We start from the raw sequence: 19,820 nt of genomic DNA on the forward strand, positions 1-19,820 counted from the left end.
GCCTTATATTTTACATAACTATATCAGAGCGCTGCTTTTGTACTTTTGACTGAATTGCTTAGCAACTTATAATTGTTTTTGTATATTAAATATTACTGTTAAATAATTTTTTATATAAATGATAGTAACATTTAATAGTAGCCTGTTTAGTATTGAGAAACTGTGTGTGTTTGTGATGGTGATTTAATTTATCGTATTTTTCGAACGACAAGTCGCACCTGAGTATAAGTATATATGAGCATAATTTATGAGGGAGTCAGAAGTAAAGACTTTAAAATTGAAAGAGGCTGAAACAGGGTTGTAAACAAGGACATTATTCTTTCCTTTAAACACCTTGTAAGATGCAGCCAATAGCTAAAAAAAAAAAAAAAAGGTACTATGACAAAGATATTGTTTTTCTTAGTGGACATTCAGACTAATGTTTTATTGTGTATATTAGAATGAGTTGAAGAATGAATGCTGTATCAGATGCAGGCAAACATACACTCTTCTTTACATAATACAATACGTTTTTAACTTTACATGAAGCAAATCATTAATTATGGCCAAATCACAGCTATGCTAATATAGCGATAGAGGCTAGAGTTTTCTTTAGTTTCCTTGTGTTACTACACTGTCAAAATAGTAGTGAAGTTCAAGTAAAAAAAAAAAAATGGTAAAAGAAAAAAAACTTTCTAAATGTTTAGTTCAATGGTACTGAGTGAAAATAGATTTTTACATTTACATAACATTTATATAGTTTAATACAAATACTAACATTTTAAATGATGTGAGATCAGCTTTGGCATAACAGTAATTGGGCATGAAGGAGAAAACTGGCTGTAGAAGAATAGAATTTGCATTAATGTCTGTTACAGGATTATGAATGAACAATAGCAAGATCATCAGCTTCTTCTGTAGCAGTGCAGGTGTGGAGTTGCTTGTGCAGAGCATGTTTCAGCCTAAAGTGCACTTTGGTTGTTACTCATACAGTGTGTGTGTGTGATATACTTTACACCCAAGCATTCTTGTCATAACTGAGATATATCATATATGGCTTTAGATTACGAGCTAGAACTAAGGAAGTAAAGAAAAGTGTTTCACTGCTGAACAGAGAACAGAACAGATGGAAGAGAGAGAGAGAATCAGATCAGAGAAACAGAAGGAGGTTGTGAGTGTGTGAAGGTGCGGTCATCTGTCACGACGGACTCGGAGGAAACAATGTCTGAGGGAATGAGTTTGCTGACATGAGAGCGAGTGATAAAGCAGCGCTCTCGCTGAGACAGATGACTCTTAACCTGTGCACATCTGACACACACACATTACTGATACGCTGTATAAATGTTTGATAAGCCATCTACAAACACCTCTAAAATATTCATAGAGGTCGCTGAACGGCTGTAGGAGGACCTTCAGTGGAAACACAGGTGTGTGATGGAAATCTTGGACTAGAAATCAAACATACACTTGGAAATGAGCAAAATGAATGTGGAATTTTAAACATAAAGACACAAATGGCATGAAATGAAAGCTAAATCTGTTTGATTGTGCTGTATTTCTGTATGATTGATCATGTAAAGGCTGATTCAGATGAACTAGGGCTGTCTGGATGCTCTTGTCTTTTAATTCCCCATTTTTGTTTTCTGAGCAGTTTGCTTTTGATGTTTCAAAGCTCTTGGGGTTAAATGCGCCAGATCAGACAGGTTAAATCATTATGTTTCTGGAGCAGGTCTGTGTGTATGGATGGTAAAACTCTACTGGTTAATATAGATAGAGTTGATGATTTTGAGAGATCTCTACAGCTCAATATGAGATGCCTGCAGAGAGAAAGAATGAAGTGTTCATTTTATTAATATATTCAGAAGACTATTCAGATCTGAACAATCACATCTGCTCTCAGTCAGAGCAGCAACCTGAAGCTGAGTGTGTGTGTGTGTGTGTGTGTAGGTGCATCTAAAAAAAAATTGAATATCATGGAAAAGGTCTTTATTTTTTGTAATTTAATAAAAATAAAAAAATAAATAAAAATATCTCACACAAACTGAAATATTTCAAGAGTTTTTTGTTCTAATTCTGATGGTTACAGCTTAGGGAAATAAAATATTCAGTATCTCAAAAAATTTGAATATTCCATTTTGAGCTTGATTAGATTAATTTTGAGAATGAATACTGGACTAGTTTAGAACATGCAACAACAGTTATGGGAAAGACTAGTGACTTGTGACTAGTGAGTTGTCCAGAAGATGATCATTAACACCCTCCACAAGGAGAGTAAACCACAGAAGATCATTGCTGAAAGGGCTGCTGTTCACAGAGTGCTGTATCGAAATATATTTATAGAAAGTTGACTGGAAGAAAAAAGTGTGGTAGGAAAAGGTGCAGAAGCAACAGGGATGACCACAGCCTTGGGAAGATTGTCAATCAAAGCCGATTCAAGAACTTGGGAGAGCTCCACAAGGATTGAACTGAAGCTGGAGCGCTTCGAGTCACCACACTCAGACGTCTTCAGGAAAGAGCTACAGCTGTCACATTCATAGAACCAAGACACTCCTGAACCAGAAAAAAAAAAAAATTCACTTGAGGTAAGGAGAAAAATAACTGAATCGTTGCTCAGTGCTCCACAGTCCTCTTTTCAGATGCAAGTAAATTTAGCATTTCATTTATGAAATCAAGGTCTGGAGTCTGGAGGAAGACTGGAGAGACACAGAATTTAAAGTCCAGAGTGAAGTTCCTGAAGTCAGTGATGATTTAGGGGCTGTGACATCTGCTGGTGTGGGTCCATTGTGTTTTATCAAGTCCAGAGTCAGGGCAGCCATGTACCAGGAGATTCTGGAGCACTTCATGCTTCCATCTGCTGACAAGCTTTATGGAGATGCTGATTTCCTCCTCCAGCAGGATGATAGCACCTGCCCACAGAACTACTTCCAAGTGGTTGGATGACCATGATATCACTGTGTTTGATTGGCCAGCCATCTCACCTGAACCTCACAGAGAATCGATGGGGTATTGTGAAGAGAAAGACAAGTAACATCTGACAAACAACACAGAGGAGCTGAAGGCTATCAAATCAACCATGGCTTCAGTAACACCTCAGCAGTGATCATCTCCACCCCGCACTGAAGCAGGCATTCATACAAGAGGAGCCCAACCAAGCATTGAGTGCATAATTCAGCCTGCTTCAGAGATCGTGAACATTACAGTTTTGTATTTTTTTTATTTATTTCTTATCTTTAAGAAGATAAAAATTAAAATTGAGATACTGAATTTTTTATTTTCCTAAGCTGTAAGTCATAATCATCAGAATTAAAACAAAAAAGTGTTTGTGTCCATTGAATCTAGAAATATAAGAAAGTTTGCTTTTTTAAATTAATTGTATGTGTGTGTTCTATGTGTTCTGTGTGTTTGTGTGTGTGTGTGTGTGTGTGCGTGCATGTGTGTGTGTGTGTGTGTTCTATGTGTTCTGCGTGTGTGTGTGTGTGTGTTCTATGTGTTCTGCGTGTGTGTGTGTGTGTGTGTTCTATGTGTTTGTGTGTGTGTGTGTGTGTGCGTGTGTGTGTGTGTGTGTGTGTGTGTGTGTGTGTGTTTGTTCTATGTGTTCTGCGTGTGTGTGTGTGTGTGTGTGTGTGTGTTCTATGTGTTCTGCGTGTGTGTGTGTGTGTGTGTGTGTTCTATGTGTTCTGCGTGTGTGTGTGTGTGTGTGTGTGTGTGTGCGTGCGTGCGTGTGTGTGTGTGTGTGTGTGTGTTCTATGTGTTCTGCGTGTGTGTGTGTGTGTTCTATGTGTTCTGCGTGTGTGTGTGTGTGTGTGTGTGTGTGTTCTATGTGTTCTGCGTGTGTGTGTGTGTGTGTGTGTGCGTGTGTGTGTGTGTGTGTGTGTGTGTGTGTGTGTGTGTGTGTGTGTGTGTGTGTGTGTGTGTGGTGGAGGTCACGTCAATGCCATCTCAGCTGTAATTGCGTGTGGATGGCGTTCTCACATCCGTGTGGTGGATTTATGATGCTCCTCCTGCGTCGGACGAGTGTTCACTCAAGGCCTGCTCCGCTGACGGATGATGGATGTGTGAGGATGCTGTGGGATCGTGGCTTTACGCCTTGACGATTCTCTCGGAGGTCGTTAGAGTTCATATTCCTCCATCAGTTCAAACTGCTGGTGTCAAACATGCTGGAAAAGATTCACGAGACACAAGGAGACATTCTGGAGAAACATGTGTCACTGAGATATTAACCCTATAAAGCTACTGCATCGTATTCTACAGTAAAGGCTTCAAATGATCAACATGATCAAACTTTACTGTCAAACCTGTTTCACTCAAGTTCCTCATGTCTTCTGTCTCTGATTGATCATTTTTATCAGTTTTTTATCCAGTCAAAGCTGTTTTATTGTAATTGTATTTGATCAAGTAAAGGTCAGAATAAGGTCAGTAATATCTCCAGATGAACTCTTCCTGGACTGAAGCAGCTCAGCTTTACTTGATTCTCCATCAATCATGTTGTTTCTGTTTCCCCTCCATATTCAGACTATATGAGCCATAAAAGAACAATGGATCAAATATGATCACACACACACACACACACACACACACACACACACACACACTAGTGCTGAGATCACTGCAACAGAAAAGGCTCAGTTTTTGTTTTGTATCAGGTTTGGTTGTAAAGGGCTCGTGTCATGATGAGGAATCACACGTTTCTTGCTGGATGCTGGAAGTTAAATGCCATGCAGGAGGAGTGTTTTCTCCTGTCTGTGAAACACAATGGTATTTTTAGCACAAGGCTGGCGTGACTGTGTGTGTTGGTCAACAGAAGCGGATGGGAACAGATGGAGTGTCAGTGTTTGTCCCCGCAGGCCTCGCTCGTGTCTTATAGGACGCGTCTCGCTGTTATAAAGCGTCACAATCAGCCTCTCTTCTGCATTCGGATTGCTAATTAGTGCTTATTGGCTTCTTTTAAAATACTGCCTGATCTCTTTAGAGCCAATTGAAGGGGAAATCTGTGTTTAATGAGACTGAGAGTAGTTTAATGCCACTAGTTAGAGTCCAGACACTAGAGAGAAACTTCTTAGTCATTAATGCTTAAACCGGGAGAACACTTTATATTATTTATTCATTTATCTAATCTGTCTGTCTGTATTTATTATTTATTTATCTATCATTTAGTTTAATCTTTTTTCTTATTATTTAGTTAGTTTATTTATTCATTTATTTGGATGGTTAATCTTTATTTTATTTTATGTAAATGTTAATTTTTGTATTTATTTATGTTGGCTTTAATTTATATATTATTTCTAATTAGTATTTTCTGCTGTTATGTATTTATTTAGTCATGGGTCTTTATTTGTTCATGATCTCATTATTAGAATCACTTTGTGACACAGATGATGTTCATCCACACATGACACAGATTCTGCAGTCAGAAGTGAACACAGCTCGTCTTCAGCGGAGATACATGATAAAAGAGGAAAGATTACAGTCATTCTGTTTCTTACAAAAGAGACAAAAATCCAGATGAAAGGAGGAGAATAAAAAACGCAATGTTCTCCGAACATTCTGTACTCATAAAATCACCATCATTACAGCAGAGCAATAGCAGTCTCACAGACAGACGGACGAGAGAGAGAGAAACTGACTGCTTTATGACACTCCATCAGAGAACACCATCTGCTCAAAAGGCTGCATTAATTTGATCAGATATACAGTAAAACAGTGAACTATTATTAGATTTTAAAGCAGCTGTGTTCTGTGTGAATCTGTGTTAAAGTGTACTGTATTTCTGTGATGCTCCGCTGTATTTTCAGCATCATTCCTCCAGTCTTCAGTGTCACATGATCTTCAGAAATCAGAATAATATGATGATTTACTGCTCATGAAATGTGTGTGTGTCTCTGTGTGTGTGAGAGAGAGAGAGAGAGAGAGAGAGAGAGCGCATGAGTGTGTGCGTGCGTGCGTGTGTATGTATGGGTGTGCGCGTTCGTGTGTGTGTGTGTGTGAGAGAGAGAGAGAGAGCGCATGAGTGTGTGCGTGCGTGCATGCGCATGTGTGGGTGTGCGCGTTCGTGTGTGTGTGCATGGTTGTGTTTGAGAAAGAGTTTGTGTGTGTGTGTCAGAGAGAGAGCGAGTGTGTGTGTGTGTGTGTGTGTGTGTGTGTCAGATAGAGAGAGCGAGTGTGTGTGTGTGTCAGATAGAGAGTGTGTGTGTGTGTGTGTGTGTGTGTGTGTATGTATTTTTATTACAAATAAAAATAATATCCTCAAACACACTATGCATGTCGAGCTCCAGACCTTAGAAGGGAGCTGCAAAGCTGATTCACACACATTCACATGCCTAGAGAAACACAACAGCCTGCAATTACCGTTCTACAGATCTCCATTGAGCCTCATAGAAACTTCACAGTAAATACGACGACACAACTGCTAGTTACTAACACAGCAGAGTCAAACAAACAGATCCTGAACGGATCTTTTCGTATAAACCAGTATTTTCAACAAATCACTTGAACAAATGCTTGAGTAACTCAGAGTCACTTGTTCTGTACCTGAATGACTCATGATGACTTTAGAACCACATGGTTCTGTGGAAGGAATAGTCACTTGTCTTGTTTAGAAAGAATCAGCTCTGTGAACGATTCAAACGACTCACTGACCAGGACTGGAACTAACTGTGTAATAGTTGTCCTTTCTTGTTTATTGTAATTTATTGTATACATTGTGGTACAGAAGCATCTTGGAAGAGTCCTAGCTGAAGTAAATAAAAAAATAAAAAAAACACAATTGTCCCATCTGTCCAAGGCAAATGTCCAAGAGGGACACAGACGAGGAGAGACGTCTCATTCTCTGCCAGTTTCCAAGTTTAGCGCAGGAAACTTGCCAGTGACTGTTAAATGCTTATGAATCAAAATGATTCACTCTTAAAGGGACAGTTCACCCAAAAATCATTCATGCTCCTTCATGACTTCTTTCTCTGTTCAGCAAAAGCAGATATTGTGCTGTTTTAATACAATACAAATAAACACGGACCAAAGCATTTCATGTTTTTGAGCCATATGATTATAGATATATAATATTTACCCCTAGTGGACCATTACTCATTTTATCTGAAGCAAGTTCAACTTGTGAGTTGAGCAGGTTTGTGAAGCAGGTGAATTGATTCATTGAAAATCTAAAATAAGTCATTAATTGGCATTCACTGCTTCATAAAGATGCTTCTGAGTTACAGCAGGCTTTCAGTGAATGACTTCAGAAGAACTGAATAGGACAAAGCCGTATGGATGACTGTTATGAACCGCTTCTAGAAGCTGAAACAAAGCAGTCTGATTTCACTGTAATTTAATGGATCACAGTTCTCATGGAGTTTCCTTCTGTTTCAAAGAAGAAAGCAGGACATGAGGAGGACAGAGGTTCAGGTTCTGGGTGAAAGAACCCTTCTCTTGAATCAGCAGCATGTGATTCCTGTGAACACACTTCAGTCAGAGCACTTCCCAGCGGCACATCCGATCGAGTTTGTCTGTCTGATGCTCCTCATGAGAGCAACACTTGACAGACAACAGCCTGAGAAGAGACCGAGCCGGAGGAGACGCTCCTGATGATGAAAGAGAAGAGAGACTCATGAATATGGATGAGTGACAGAGAATCTGGGATTGATCCTCTGTGTGAGACGCTTTACAGTTCATCACCAAACATCCACGATCGGCACCGAGGATTCCCTGCACACACACTCACACATGCACACACACACACATGCACACACTCACACACACACTCACACATGCACACACACACATACACACACACACATACACAAACTTACACACGCACTCTCTCACACACACACACACACACACTCATACACGCACACACACACATATACAAACTTACACACACACACTCTCTCACACACACACACACACACACTCATACACGCACACACACACATACACAAACTTACACACGCACTCTCACACACACACACACACACATACACAAACTTACACACGCACTCTCTCTCACACACACACACACACACACACTCATACACGCACACACACACTCACACATGCACACGCTCACACACATTCTCTCTCTCTCTCTCTCTCTCTCTCTCTCTCACACATGCACACACACATACACACTCACACATGCACACACACATGCACACACACACATACACAAACTTATACACGCACTCTCTCTCACACACACGCACACTTACACACTCTCTCTCTCTCTCTCTCTCTCACACACACACACACACTTACACACTCTCTCTCACTCTCTCTCTTACACACAAACATACACACACACACACACGCTTACACACATTCTCTCTCTCACACACATAAACACGTGCATAAAGGCACTCAACAGCAGCAGTGTCATATTAGTCTTTGCTATGCGGCTGTTTTGCTCACTGAGGGGTAAAATTGAAAAGCTGTCTTAGTTGTTGAACAAACAGTAGACGGTCGTTGTGTCCAGCGGAGCTCAGAGACCTAAGCATCTCTCAAACACACACACACACACTACTCTTCAGCAGACGCGGGCGGTTAAACACACTTCACCAGGAGAGATTGCATTACTGGCCATTAGCTCACATTTACACACGTCATCAACTGTATGTGCTCACAAACACGCCATGACATCATATTAAATCTCTGACGGATAAACGTGTTTGAGGGTGTTTGGGAAATTTATTTTTTGAAAAGCTATTTTAAGAAATTACTCCACTAATATTTATTTATTTATTTTTATAAAAATGTTTTTATAGAAGCTTATTTCATGAATAGTGTCTTCAATTTAGATCTGTTATGCTAATGGCATGCTGGTGCTTCTAGAATCTTATTCAGATTCTCAATTTGTGAAAGGATCCCTTACACTCACTCTTGAATCAGCAAAACTCAAATGAACTGAACTGAATCAAAAGATTCATTTGCAAACTGGATATTGATGTGACCATTCAGCAAAGATTGTTGCAAATGTAGTGAAAGGCTCTCTAGAAATGTGTCAGAGAGAAAGTATCATTTTTTTTTATAAAATTCAATAAAAATGTATCCTTGAGTAAAGAACATTTACTCAAAACTGTACTTAAGTAGAGTATTGAAGTATTTGTACTTTGTTATACATCACTGCATATAAACTCAATTTAAATTATTATATATGAACTTAATATTGTTATATATGAACTCAGAATTGCGATATAATTGTGATGTATAATCTCAGTATTATGATGAATAAAATCAGAATTGTGATATATAAACTTAGTATTACAATATATAAAGGCAGAATTGTGATATGCTGTATAAACTAAGTATTGTGATATTAACTCAGTATAGCGATATATGAACAGTATTGTGATATAAACTCAGAACTGCGTTATATAAATCCAGTATTGCAATATATAAACTCAGAATTGTGATATATAAAGTATTTCGATATAAAATCTGAATTGTGACTAATAATGTCAGTATTATGATATATAAATTCAGAAAAGTGATTTATAAACTCAGTATTGTGATACATGAACTCAGTATTGTGACATATACATTCAGAATTGTGATATGTAATCAGTATTGTGCTTTATTCAGTGTTAAATGTGTCTAATGTGAGTTTGAGTATTATTTTTCATGATCTTTATAGCCATAGTGAAAGCAACAATAGATATTTTATTTCAGATCCTGAAAATAAATTATGGTAAAGCAAACTTACGTTAAAACTGTGAACTTACTGTGAACCAACATCCATAAGAAAGATGGTCTCACTCACTCAAAACTGTTCAGTCCATTCACATTTGAATCATCTATTTTCAGTGTCCACATTTCTTTACTTCACACTCTCCCTGTTTTTGCTGTCACATCGTTTATCTACACTGGACGTGACAAAGCATTGCTAATCATTTGAACTTTGTGTCAGCACGTCTCAAATAGAGCAAGGCAGCAGTTTACTGTTGGGGATTTGTCTCGCCGCACTGTGCCACATTGAGTGTAGACAGCATAACTGATTATACTTAGTTCTGTTGTATTTTGTTGCATCGCACCACACAATGTAAGTTAATGTCACTTTCTGATGCTGCATTTGAATTTTCATGCCAATTTATTTGAAATAAGCGTGGGCCAAACATATTTGTCTTTCGGGCCGTCCAAATTGAGGAACCATGGTCTAAGGCCTTCTGAAGCCGTACCGCTGACTAATCTGCAGCCTGTTATGCATCTAATATTGCTGTTGAGACAAAACACAATGTAATCAAATGAGCAATTCTTAGCATTCGCTCCCTAAAAAAAAAAAAAAAAAAAAAAAAAATTCTAATCAATTACTTAATGAATGAACCACAAACCACCTGGATTTTATGTTTCTAAATGAAACATGGCTGGAAGACAGATGCAGTGCAACGGTCCTCAATGGAGCATCCCCTCCTAACTTCACTTTCATGAGTTTCTGCCGGACTTTTTCAAAAGTGTGCTAAACTGTTTGGAAGCAGATCTCTTAGAAGTGGTGGACGCCTCACTTCTTTCAGGGACATTTCCAAACTCCCTGAAAACAGTTGTTAAACCCCTTCTGAAAAAGAGCAATCTTGATAAAACCATTTTGATCAATTATAGACCAATTTCAAATATGTCTTTTATAGGCAAGATTGTTGGAAAAGTAGTATTTATTCAGCTGAACAAATGCTTAAACTCAAATGGATACAAGGACAATTTTCAATTCCGACAGCATCACAGCTCAGTGCTGGTATTGCTAGATCTGAGTGCTGCGTTTGACACTGTCGATCATAACATACTACTAGAGAGACTGGAAAACTGGGTCGGGCTATCTGGGATGGTACTTAAATGGTTCAGATCATACTTAGAAGGGAGAGGATATTATGTGAGCCTAGGAGAGCATAAGTCTAAGTGGACGTCCATGACATGCGGAGTCCCACAAGGCTCAATTCTTGCACCGCTCATGTTTAGCCTGTATATGCTTCCACTAAAAAAATAATGAGAAAGAACCAAATTGCCTAATCACAGCTATGCTGATGATACCCAGATTTACCTAGCCTTATCTCCAAATGACTACAGCCCCATTGACTCCCTCTGCCAATGCATTGATGAAATTAATAATTGGATGTGTCAGAACTATCTTCAGTTAAACAAGGAAAAAACTGAATTCATTGCATTTGGAAACAAAGATGAAGTGTTCAGGGTGAATGCATACCTTGACTCTAGGGGTCAAAAAACTAAAAATCAAGTCAGGAATCTTGGTGTGATTCTGGAGACAGACCTTAGTTTCAGTAGTCATGTCAAAGCAGTAGCTAAATCAGCATACTATCATTTAAAAAACATTGCAAGAATTAGATGTTTTGTTTCCAGCCAGGACTTGGAGAAACTTGTTCATGCCTTTATCACCAGCAGGGTGGACTATTATAATGGGCTCCTCACCGGCCTTCCCAAAAAGACCATTAGACAGCTGCAGCTCATCCAGAACACTAAACCTAACAGAGCACTCAGATCATTAGGATCAAGTCAGTTAGAAATACCAAGGGTTCACACAAAACAAGGGGAGTCCTCCTTTAGTTACTATGCCGCCCGCAGCTGGAATCAGCTTCCAGAAGAGATCAGATGTGCTAAAACACTAGTCACATTTAAATCTAGACTCAAAACTCATCTGTTTAGCTGTGCATTTATTGAATGAACACTGTGTGATGTCCGAACTGATTACATTGTATTTTGATATATAATCATTTTCTATTCTTTACTGTTTTAAATTAATTTGAAACCTTTTAAATAAACACACTTTCACATGCACTTTCTCTCTCTCTCTCTCTCTCTCTCTCTCTCTCTCTCTCTCTCTCTCTCTCTCTCTCTCTCTCTTTCTCTCTCTTTCACACATACACACACACACACACACACACACAAACACACACACACACACACACACAGAGACACACTTTCTCACACTCACAATCACTGAAACCAAGACTAACGTGCTACATGATGGATTCTGAAAGACATCTGACACTGAGGATGTTTTAATGAACTCATCTCATTAAAATAATAGATAAAGATACAAGCGACAAAGACAAACAAAAAGATAAAATTTGGAAATGGAGAAATGAGGAAATGAAGAAAAGAGAAAATAAGGCAGGTGCACTTGGGACACAAGGAGGTGGAGCAGAACGCAGTGTTACTGCAGCAACAAGCAATTAAACCTTCCTTCAGAGAGCGAATGGTGCATGTGAAGAGCTTGACCCTCAGCGAGAGGCCGCATGTACCAAAACACACACACACACACACACACTCGCATACACACACAGATCTTAAGAAGCAGTAAAGCATCACATGAGACCAGTGGTGTATGAACCTTAAAGACATACTCAAGTCAAAGTACAAATATCTTACCAGAAAATGACTTTAGTAGAGAAGTCGAAGTCACCTTTTAGAATATCACTAAAATATTTGTAAAGTATGCAAAATGTATTGTTCTTAAGTACAAAAAGTATTGTTTATTCTTAAATGTACTTAAGTATTTAAAGTAAGAATACAAGTAAATGCTACATGGAAAAGTAGCAAATAATTATATATAAAAAAATGTTCATACACACCTTGAGTAGCAAGATTGTGTTCGGATTGAACTCTATTTATCCATTGTGTATTTTTAGATAAGAATAAGAAGCACTTAATCTGTACTTAGTGTCTTTCTTTCCAACATATGAAAACATTTCTGGAACCTGCATCTGTACAAGCATTTACAGTAGGTGCATTTACAGTTCATGTGTCTCAGATGGATGAATTTAACCGGCAGTTACAGATGGATAAGTAATGTTTTGTTTTTAACATAAAACGTTGAATACTAATATTTGAAATAATTAAAAGCATGAAAAAAAAATAGTCAAAGTGTGAAATTTGCCCAGTAGGTGGCAACAAGTGAATGTTAATGAGTGAGTCATTTAGATTGAACCGATTCATTGAAACGGCTGGTAATTCAGATACAAAGCATTTGACTGTGTTAATGAGTGAATCACTGAATCATTTATTTAACCGATTCGTTCAAAAAGCTGATTTATTCAATAAGTGAACACCATCTATTGCTTAGAGATGCAAAACAGTGCTGTGATATTTTTGTTTGGAAAAATTGTGCAAAAACAAGCAATATTACGTCTAAAATGCAAGTCAATTGCTGCTTTACTGAGCTTGTATAAAATTATTATTACGTAAATGTGTTCATGCTGATATGTGCAGTAAAACTGGATTGAGTTAAATGATCTAAATTCAGCACGTGTTCTCTGAAAACAAGGCTCATTATCTTACACAGTTTTGTTTCTCCGGAGGAAATGATTGTGTTTTGTGAATGTTCAGATCACAGAGATGCATTAGGAATATATGATCTCGGTGTGAGGTTGTGATGTGTCTCAGCTCGAGCATGTTTAGCTGATCTGTGTTCATCATGCTTGTGTGACCACATACTGTATTCATAGCTGTGATATGAGATTGCCAAAGTTGTATTTGCCTTTAGTGCTGAGGAACATTACAATAATTGTGCCAAAATCAGAGTACAGAAAAGAATGCAGCAGATTACAGACACCTGGCTGAGATTCGTGGAAGTGTAATACGTTTATTATTATAACTGAGCAAACTGACAATACAGACACTATGTGTTTAAAATGTAACATGGTCTTCACTTCGTGGTATAAGTTAATATCATATTTTCAGTGGTGCAGATATTGGGAGAAACTGCACTTTTGTTTGTGTGATGTTGTTAATTATATATTTATTTATTTATTTATTTATTTATTTTCCCCTCATGTCTCGAATGTTAGGTTGATAATAGGCTAATAGGCTGTAGGATGTTAATCAGCTACTGCATCAGGATCATATGACGGGTCTGGACGGGGTGTTAATCATTCTAATGCATTTTTTTCCATAATAATTGCCAGCTCTATATGTAAACACACATTGTTTTATTTGAGCAAAACAGATGTACTGTGTACTTGTATGTATGTAAACGAATAGAGGACACGCACACACACACACACACACACACACATATATATATAGCTAAAAATAAAGAAGATTGTTGTTTTCAGAGGCACAATAATAAGAGAGATGATTCGTCTTGCACTAAAAGAGAGAATGAAAGAGAGATGGACCATTTTATGAGTTTTCTCTAAACGCTGAAACACAGATCAATCAGACTGTCGGCAGCAGGTTTCACTCTCTCTTTCTTAAAGAAAGAAACTCTTTGTCATTTAAATGCATCGGCGTGTTTCTCAGGTGTGTGTTTGTGTGAGTGTGTGAATCAGACATTCAGATTTGACTTCTGGAGCATCAGTTTGTGATTCACCACTTTCAGTTATTAACCCGCTCGCAGTTGGAATCAGCTCCAGAAGAGATCAGATGTGCTAAAACACTAGTCACATCTAAATCTAGACTCAAAACCCATCTGTTTAGCTGTATAAACTCATTTAATTTTTAAATCATTTAAAGCTTTTAAATTCCTTGTTTTATTGTTGATTTTTTTATATGATTATTTTACTTCCTTGTATGTAAATCTCTTTGAATTACAATTGTGTATGAAATAGAGCTGCACGATGTGTCATTTAAGCATCGATATCGAGATGTACAAATCCACGATAGTCACATCGCTGGATGTCAAGTCAAGTCAAAGTCACCTTTATTTATAAAATGCTTTAAACTAAACACATTGCATCAAAGCAACTGAACAACATTCATTAGTAAAACAGTGTGTCAATAATGCAGAATGATAGTTAAAGGCAGTTCATCATTGAATTCAGTGATGTCATCTCTGTTCAGTTTAAATAGTGTCTGTGCATTTATTTGCAATCAAGTCAATGATATCGCTGTAGATGAAGTGACCCCAACTAAGCAAGCCAGAGGCGACAGCGGCAAGGAACCGAAACTCCATCGGTGACAGAATGGAGAAAAAAACCTTGGGAGAAACCAGGTTCAGTTGTGGTCAGTTCTCCTCTGACCAGACGAAACCAGTAGTTCAATTCCAGACTGCAGCAAAGTCAGATTGTGCAGAAGAATCATCTGTTTCCTGTGGTATTGTCCTGGTGCTCCTCTGAGACAAGGTCTTTACAGGGGATCTGTATCTGGGCTCTAGTTGTCCTGGTCTCCGCTGTCTTTCAGGGCAGTAGAGGTCCTTTCTAGGTGCTGATCCACCATCTGGTCTGGATACGTACTGGATCCGAGTGACTGCAGTGATCCTCTGATCTGGACACAGACTGGATCTGGTGGCTACAGTGACCTCGGAACAAGAGAGAAACAGACTAATATTAGCGTAGATGCCATTCTTCTAATGATGTATACACACAGTTGTATAGCCTGAATGCACTGTAAGTTGCTTTGGATGAAAGCATCTGCTAAATGCATAAATGTAAGTTTTGTTCCCAGTTTAATGGGTATTATTCATGTGTGTTTGAGAGAGAAAGAATCGCTTCAGGCATAGTCTGTATTTCTAGCAGTTGTATTTGCTTATTTTTGGTAAGGACAGTTTTGTGTGTGTGTGGAGTTGATGTGCTCTACATCTTAGGGAAACACTCTTGGGCAAATTAATTAAGAAAACTGAAACAAATAACTAAAACATTTGCACACTTCTCAGAATCAGTGTCATGACAGCACAATCCAGTAATCTTTTACGAAGCCTCAGAAGAGCTAGTCCTGAATAAAACCAAACATTAAAACATTAATGTGCTGCTGTGGTTTAGTGGTTAAAGATCTGGGCTGATTTCCAAAAGGTTGTAGGTTTGAAATTCCTCTGAAACACTGTTTTGTGCCCCTGAGCGCAGCGCTTGACCCCGGGTTTCTCCGGGAGGAACGGACCTGCGGGAAAGCATGATGTAAGGCACTCTGATGAAAGCTTCTGGAAATGAATACATGTACATGCTGTTGCTTTGGTTTATCTGCTCTTCTCATGAGGATTGTTAGATTTGCAGAAAGCACTCATAAATACGGGATTCCCATCTTTCTGAAGCCAAACTTGATGAGTACTGATACTGTATGTTGTGGAGTCATGGAAAATACAGCGGCGGGAACTTAAGAGAAACGGTTTATTCTGGAGAAGAGCAGGAGTCCCTGGAGAGCGTCTGCGGTCGGTGCGGTTGGGAATAAGAGTTTCGCTCTGAGCCTCACTCTTACAAGTGTTCAATACGGTTACAACTAATTACTGCAAAACCAATATAAAACCTAGCTAAATTGTGAATATGATCCCACTTTATTTTAGGTAGCCTTGAGTGCACTTTTTGAATTTTAATTAATAATTTGGTACAATAAACATATTTCATACATACATGTTTTTACATTGTACTTATATGTTTTAAAATACCCATATGTAATTACATCTGTGATTAATTACTGTAATCACATTTATCGTTACACTGTCGACCCATCTTTTACTCTTTAAATCACCCTAACCTTACCCATACCACCAAACCTGTCCCTAACCCTTACCCATGTCCCACATCAAAAAGTGTTTTGCAATACAGTATGAACACAATAAGGACATTGTACTTATTTATTTTTTGATGTATTATTTTTACATAGTAGTTAAGGCCAACTTATATAAACGGTGACTGTGAATATGAATTGTACTGAATCCTTAAAGCAATGTGGGAAGTGCTTTCAATTACTTGATACATTATTTAGTAACCAAATAATACACACATTCATTCTATGAGGGCTGCATTTTACTAAATAAAATGATTTAATAAGTTCCTGTTTACAAAGAGCAGTTATTCAGATGTACACAGGTTTGAGGCACATGTGATATCTGAGGGAGCGCAGATCCATGATCTCTATATGGAGAACAAGCCGAGAGAGTCGTGCTGGCGCCCTCTCGTATTACAGTAATACACTCTTGACATCTGCCATTAGATAATGCCAAAACTGCCTCAACCGTACTACGAGTCATACAAGCTGCAATCCATTTATTTTTGGTTGAAATGAACAGAAACCACCTCATGTTTTTCCATGGGTGCTCGATCATTTTTGTGTGTGCTCAGGGGCTCCAGATTGGTGCCTGTGGGTCAAAGGGTCAAATTTGATGAAAATACTCATCATGTTCTTTCTCTCTCTCTTCAGGGAAAGAAGAATCGGTGGCCACCTTCAAGGGGAACGAGTTCTTCTGTTACGATCTGTCCATGACTCCCATCCAGAGCAGCACGGATGAGATCACGCTGTCCTTCCGAACGCTCCAGCGTAACGGCCTGATGCTTCACACCGGGAAATCTGCAGACTACGTCAACCTGTCTCTGAAGAGCGGAGCCGTGTGGCTCGTCATCAACCTGGGCTCCGGCGCCTTCGAGGCGCTCGTGGAACCGGTGAACGGGAAGTTTAACGACAATGCTTGGCACGATGTTAAAGTCACGCGAAACCTGCGACAGGTAAGAATGAGCGCTCGCTTCGTTAAAGCGTTTGTGTGGATACTGATCTCTAACTTTGGTTAAACGATGGCCTGTGAGCAACAGTGCTTCCCAATGACTGGCGTGTGATCCTGACAGGTCTGCGAGCAGCGCTGGGTGTTTTCTTGTTAGACCTGATCCAGACCGATACAGACCCATGCCTCCTGCTTCAGGACTTCATTATAGGCACCTTAACTTAATGTTCTGTTCAGAGAAGAGTTGCTCGACTGAAATTGACTCCAACCTAATGAAGTCGGCAGTCCTCAGGGGTCAAGAGTCCCGGTCTTGTTCTACAGGCTCATATCAAGGATTTAATGATCAGACCTGATCGCACTTTACATGTCCGCATTGACAAAGACCAGAAACGGGTATTAACAGAACAAATAACAGCACACAACACTGAATGCGATACGGAGAAACGCTCACAGAATGCTTGGCTCAGCACAATGGCATCATTTATTAAAGGAGCTTCATTAGTCCTGACTCTGATGTCTCAGCGAGATGCTTCAGTCGCACGCACAGAATGAAAGTTCATGGACAGAAACACCAATGAGCTTCACACACTGTACTATACATGGATAGACGATTCTTCAGCTGTATCCACTTCTGTGCTTGTAAACTGCATATCTTCCAGTTAGCATTTGTTGTGTCCTAACTACAATCTTAAAATCTTATATTCTCATTTTCTGCATACTTGCACCAAATTACAGCTGGATTGGAAATAGTACACATTAGAAATAGTGATATTTATGATTATGATTTATCTCAATCCCTTTTTGCTGACCCCTATCTTAAACTAGCTTTAGAAAAATAAATATTTTAATAGGTCAGATGGAACTTATGTCAGTTTTATAACTGATTAATATACTTTTATATACTGATTTATTGTCTATAATTCAGTATGAACAGTTGTTTCTATGACATGGTGTTATGTTGGAGGGTCTTTTTTAGCTTTTTTTAAAGTACTTTGGTCAGTTTTAGTTGTTTTATAGGTGTTATGTAATGTTATGTTAATTTTTTTTTTAGAATTAAAAATGTTAGTTTGGAGTAAGAAAAACAAAATTATTCAAAAGATGAAGGAAAATATTTTTACATTGACCTTCATATAAAATGGACTGAAATCAACTGCTGGGACATGAGTGTTTGTATAGCTGAAGAAACACCCTTACACTCTTGATTTCTTTCCACGTTTCCGACACACACACACACACACACACACAATCACAGATTGAATAAAAGTGAAGAATGGTTCAATACAGCTCGTGTAATTGGCAGTTGCAGATAGCGTTGTGGAGATGCGATCGATTTCACTTACGCTCCACACTCAGTCTGCCTCGGCTCTGGTAATTGTAATTGGAACGAATGTCTTGTCACCTGTAATAAGAGCGATTGTAATTGGCTGTTGTAGCATGAGGGCGTGTCCACTGTAGTAATGCCTATTGCTATTGGCTGGTGGCGTAAATCCAGAGAGGAAACAAAAGGAAAAATCTTTGTCTGCCACTGAATTTAATTACACACTCGAGTCTTGTGTTCAGAATCACTCTTATGAAAACAGCTTGAGCAGCTTTGTTGGTTTATGCTGGTTTAGCTACCCAAAACTCTCTCAAATCCAACAAACCAAGACCTGCGGACCTCCTCAGGCTGCTTTTTACAGAGGATTTAATGGAGGATTTGAGCCGAACGCACCACCAGACACCAGAGAATACATTATACATGAAGATGCAGATTAATGAGTGTTTGAGAGTCGCATTTAATTCTAGACGTCTTAATGAGAAAGTAAAGATGCACAGGATTTGTGCAAGGAATTTGGGGATAGCAAATATTATTAGTTCAGTGTAAAAGCATAAGGAATTAACTGGAAAGACCCAGCATGATAATAAACAACAGTGTGTGTATGTGTGTGCAGGGCTGTCTGGAGTGAGGTCGCATCTGTTAGCAGCACACAGTTCTCTCTAGCAGTTCATTATTGACCAGCACAAATAGAAATTATAACAGCTAGTAAATCTGATTAAAGACTGATATTGTGTCACGTGTGCAGCAGTGGACCGCGCTTCATTTGGATACAAGAAAACCATTTAAAATAGAGTAGAACAGTGCAAGGTTTCTAAAAATAATGAATACAGTAAAATATATAATATAGTAATGTGAGTGTTCAGGCAATAAAACACTTTTTTGCACCAAACTTACAATCTGTTATGTCTTTAGCCAGCATTTAGCTAAACTTAACTTAACCAGCCACCCTTTAAACAAACCTTGTTCCATTAGCTAAAAGTACAATGCCCATAAAGATACTAAATGATTAGTAATCGCTTATAAACATTTGCAAATGATTAACAGTTTCAGCTTTAGATTGGCTACTGCAAAAACATGAACAAATCATTAATAGATTATTTGTAAAGATGGGTAAATAGAGGTCTACACAACAAACACAGATCATATGACTTCAAAATAAAAATTCTA

At 38.5% G+C, this 19,820-nt stretch overlaps 1 protein-coding gene across 6 annotated transcripts in view; it reads left to right on the top strand.

Moving 5' to 3' along the window:
- Window positions 1–19,820, top strand: part of LOC127962221 (neurexin-2-like) — a 408,062-nt gene that overhangs the window by 226,312 nt on the left and 161,930 nt on the right. For all 6 annotated transcript variants that reach the window (XM_052561735.1, XM_052561731.1, XM_052561733.1 and 3 more), the window contains one exon: window positions 17,041–17,342. In XM_052561735.1, the coding sequence (XP_052417695.1) occupies window positions 17,041–17,342 (302 nt within the window). The remainder of the gene's footprint in view (window positions 1–17,040; window positions 17,343–19,820) is intronic.

The sequence above is a fragment of the Carassius gibelio genome, chromosome B7 (assembly GCF_023724105.1).
Source record: "Carassius gibelio isolate Cgi1373 ecotype wild population from Czech Republic chromosome B7, carGib1.2-hapl.c, whole genome shotgun sequence".
Taxonomy (NCBI): domain Eukaryota; kingdom Metazoa; phylum Chordata; class Actinopteri; order Cypriniformes; family Cyprinidae; genus Carassius; species Carassius gibelio.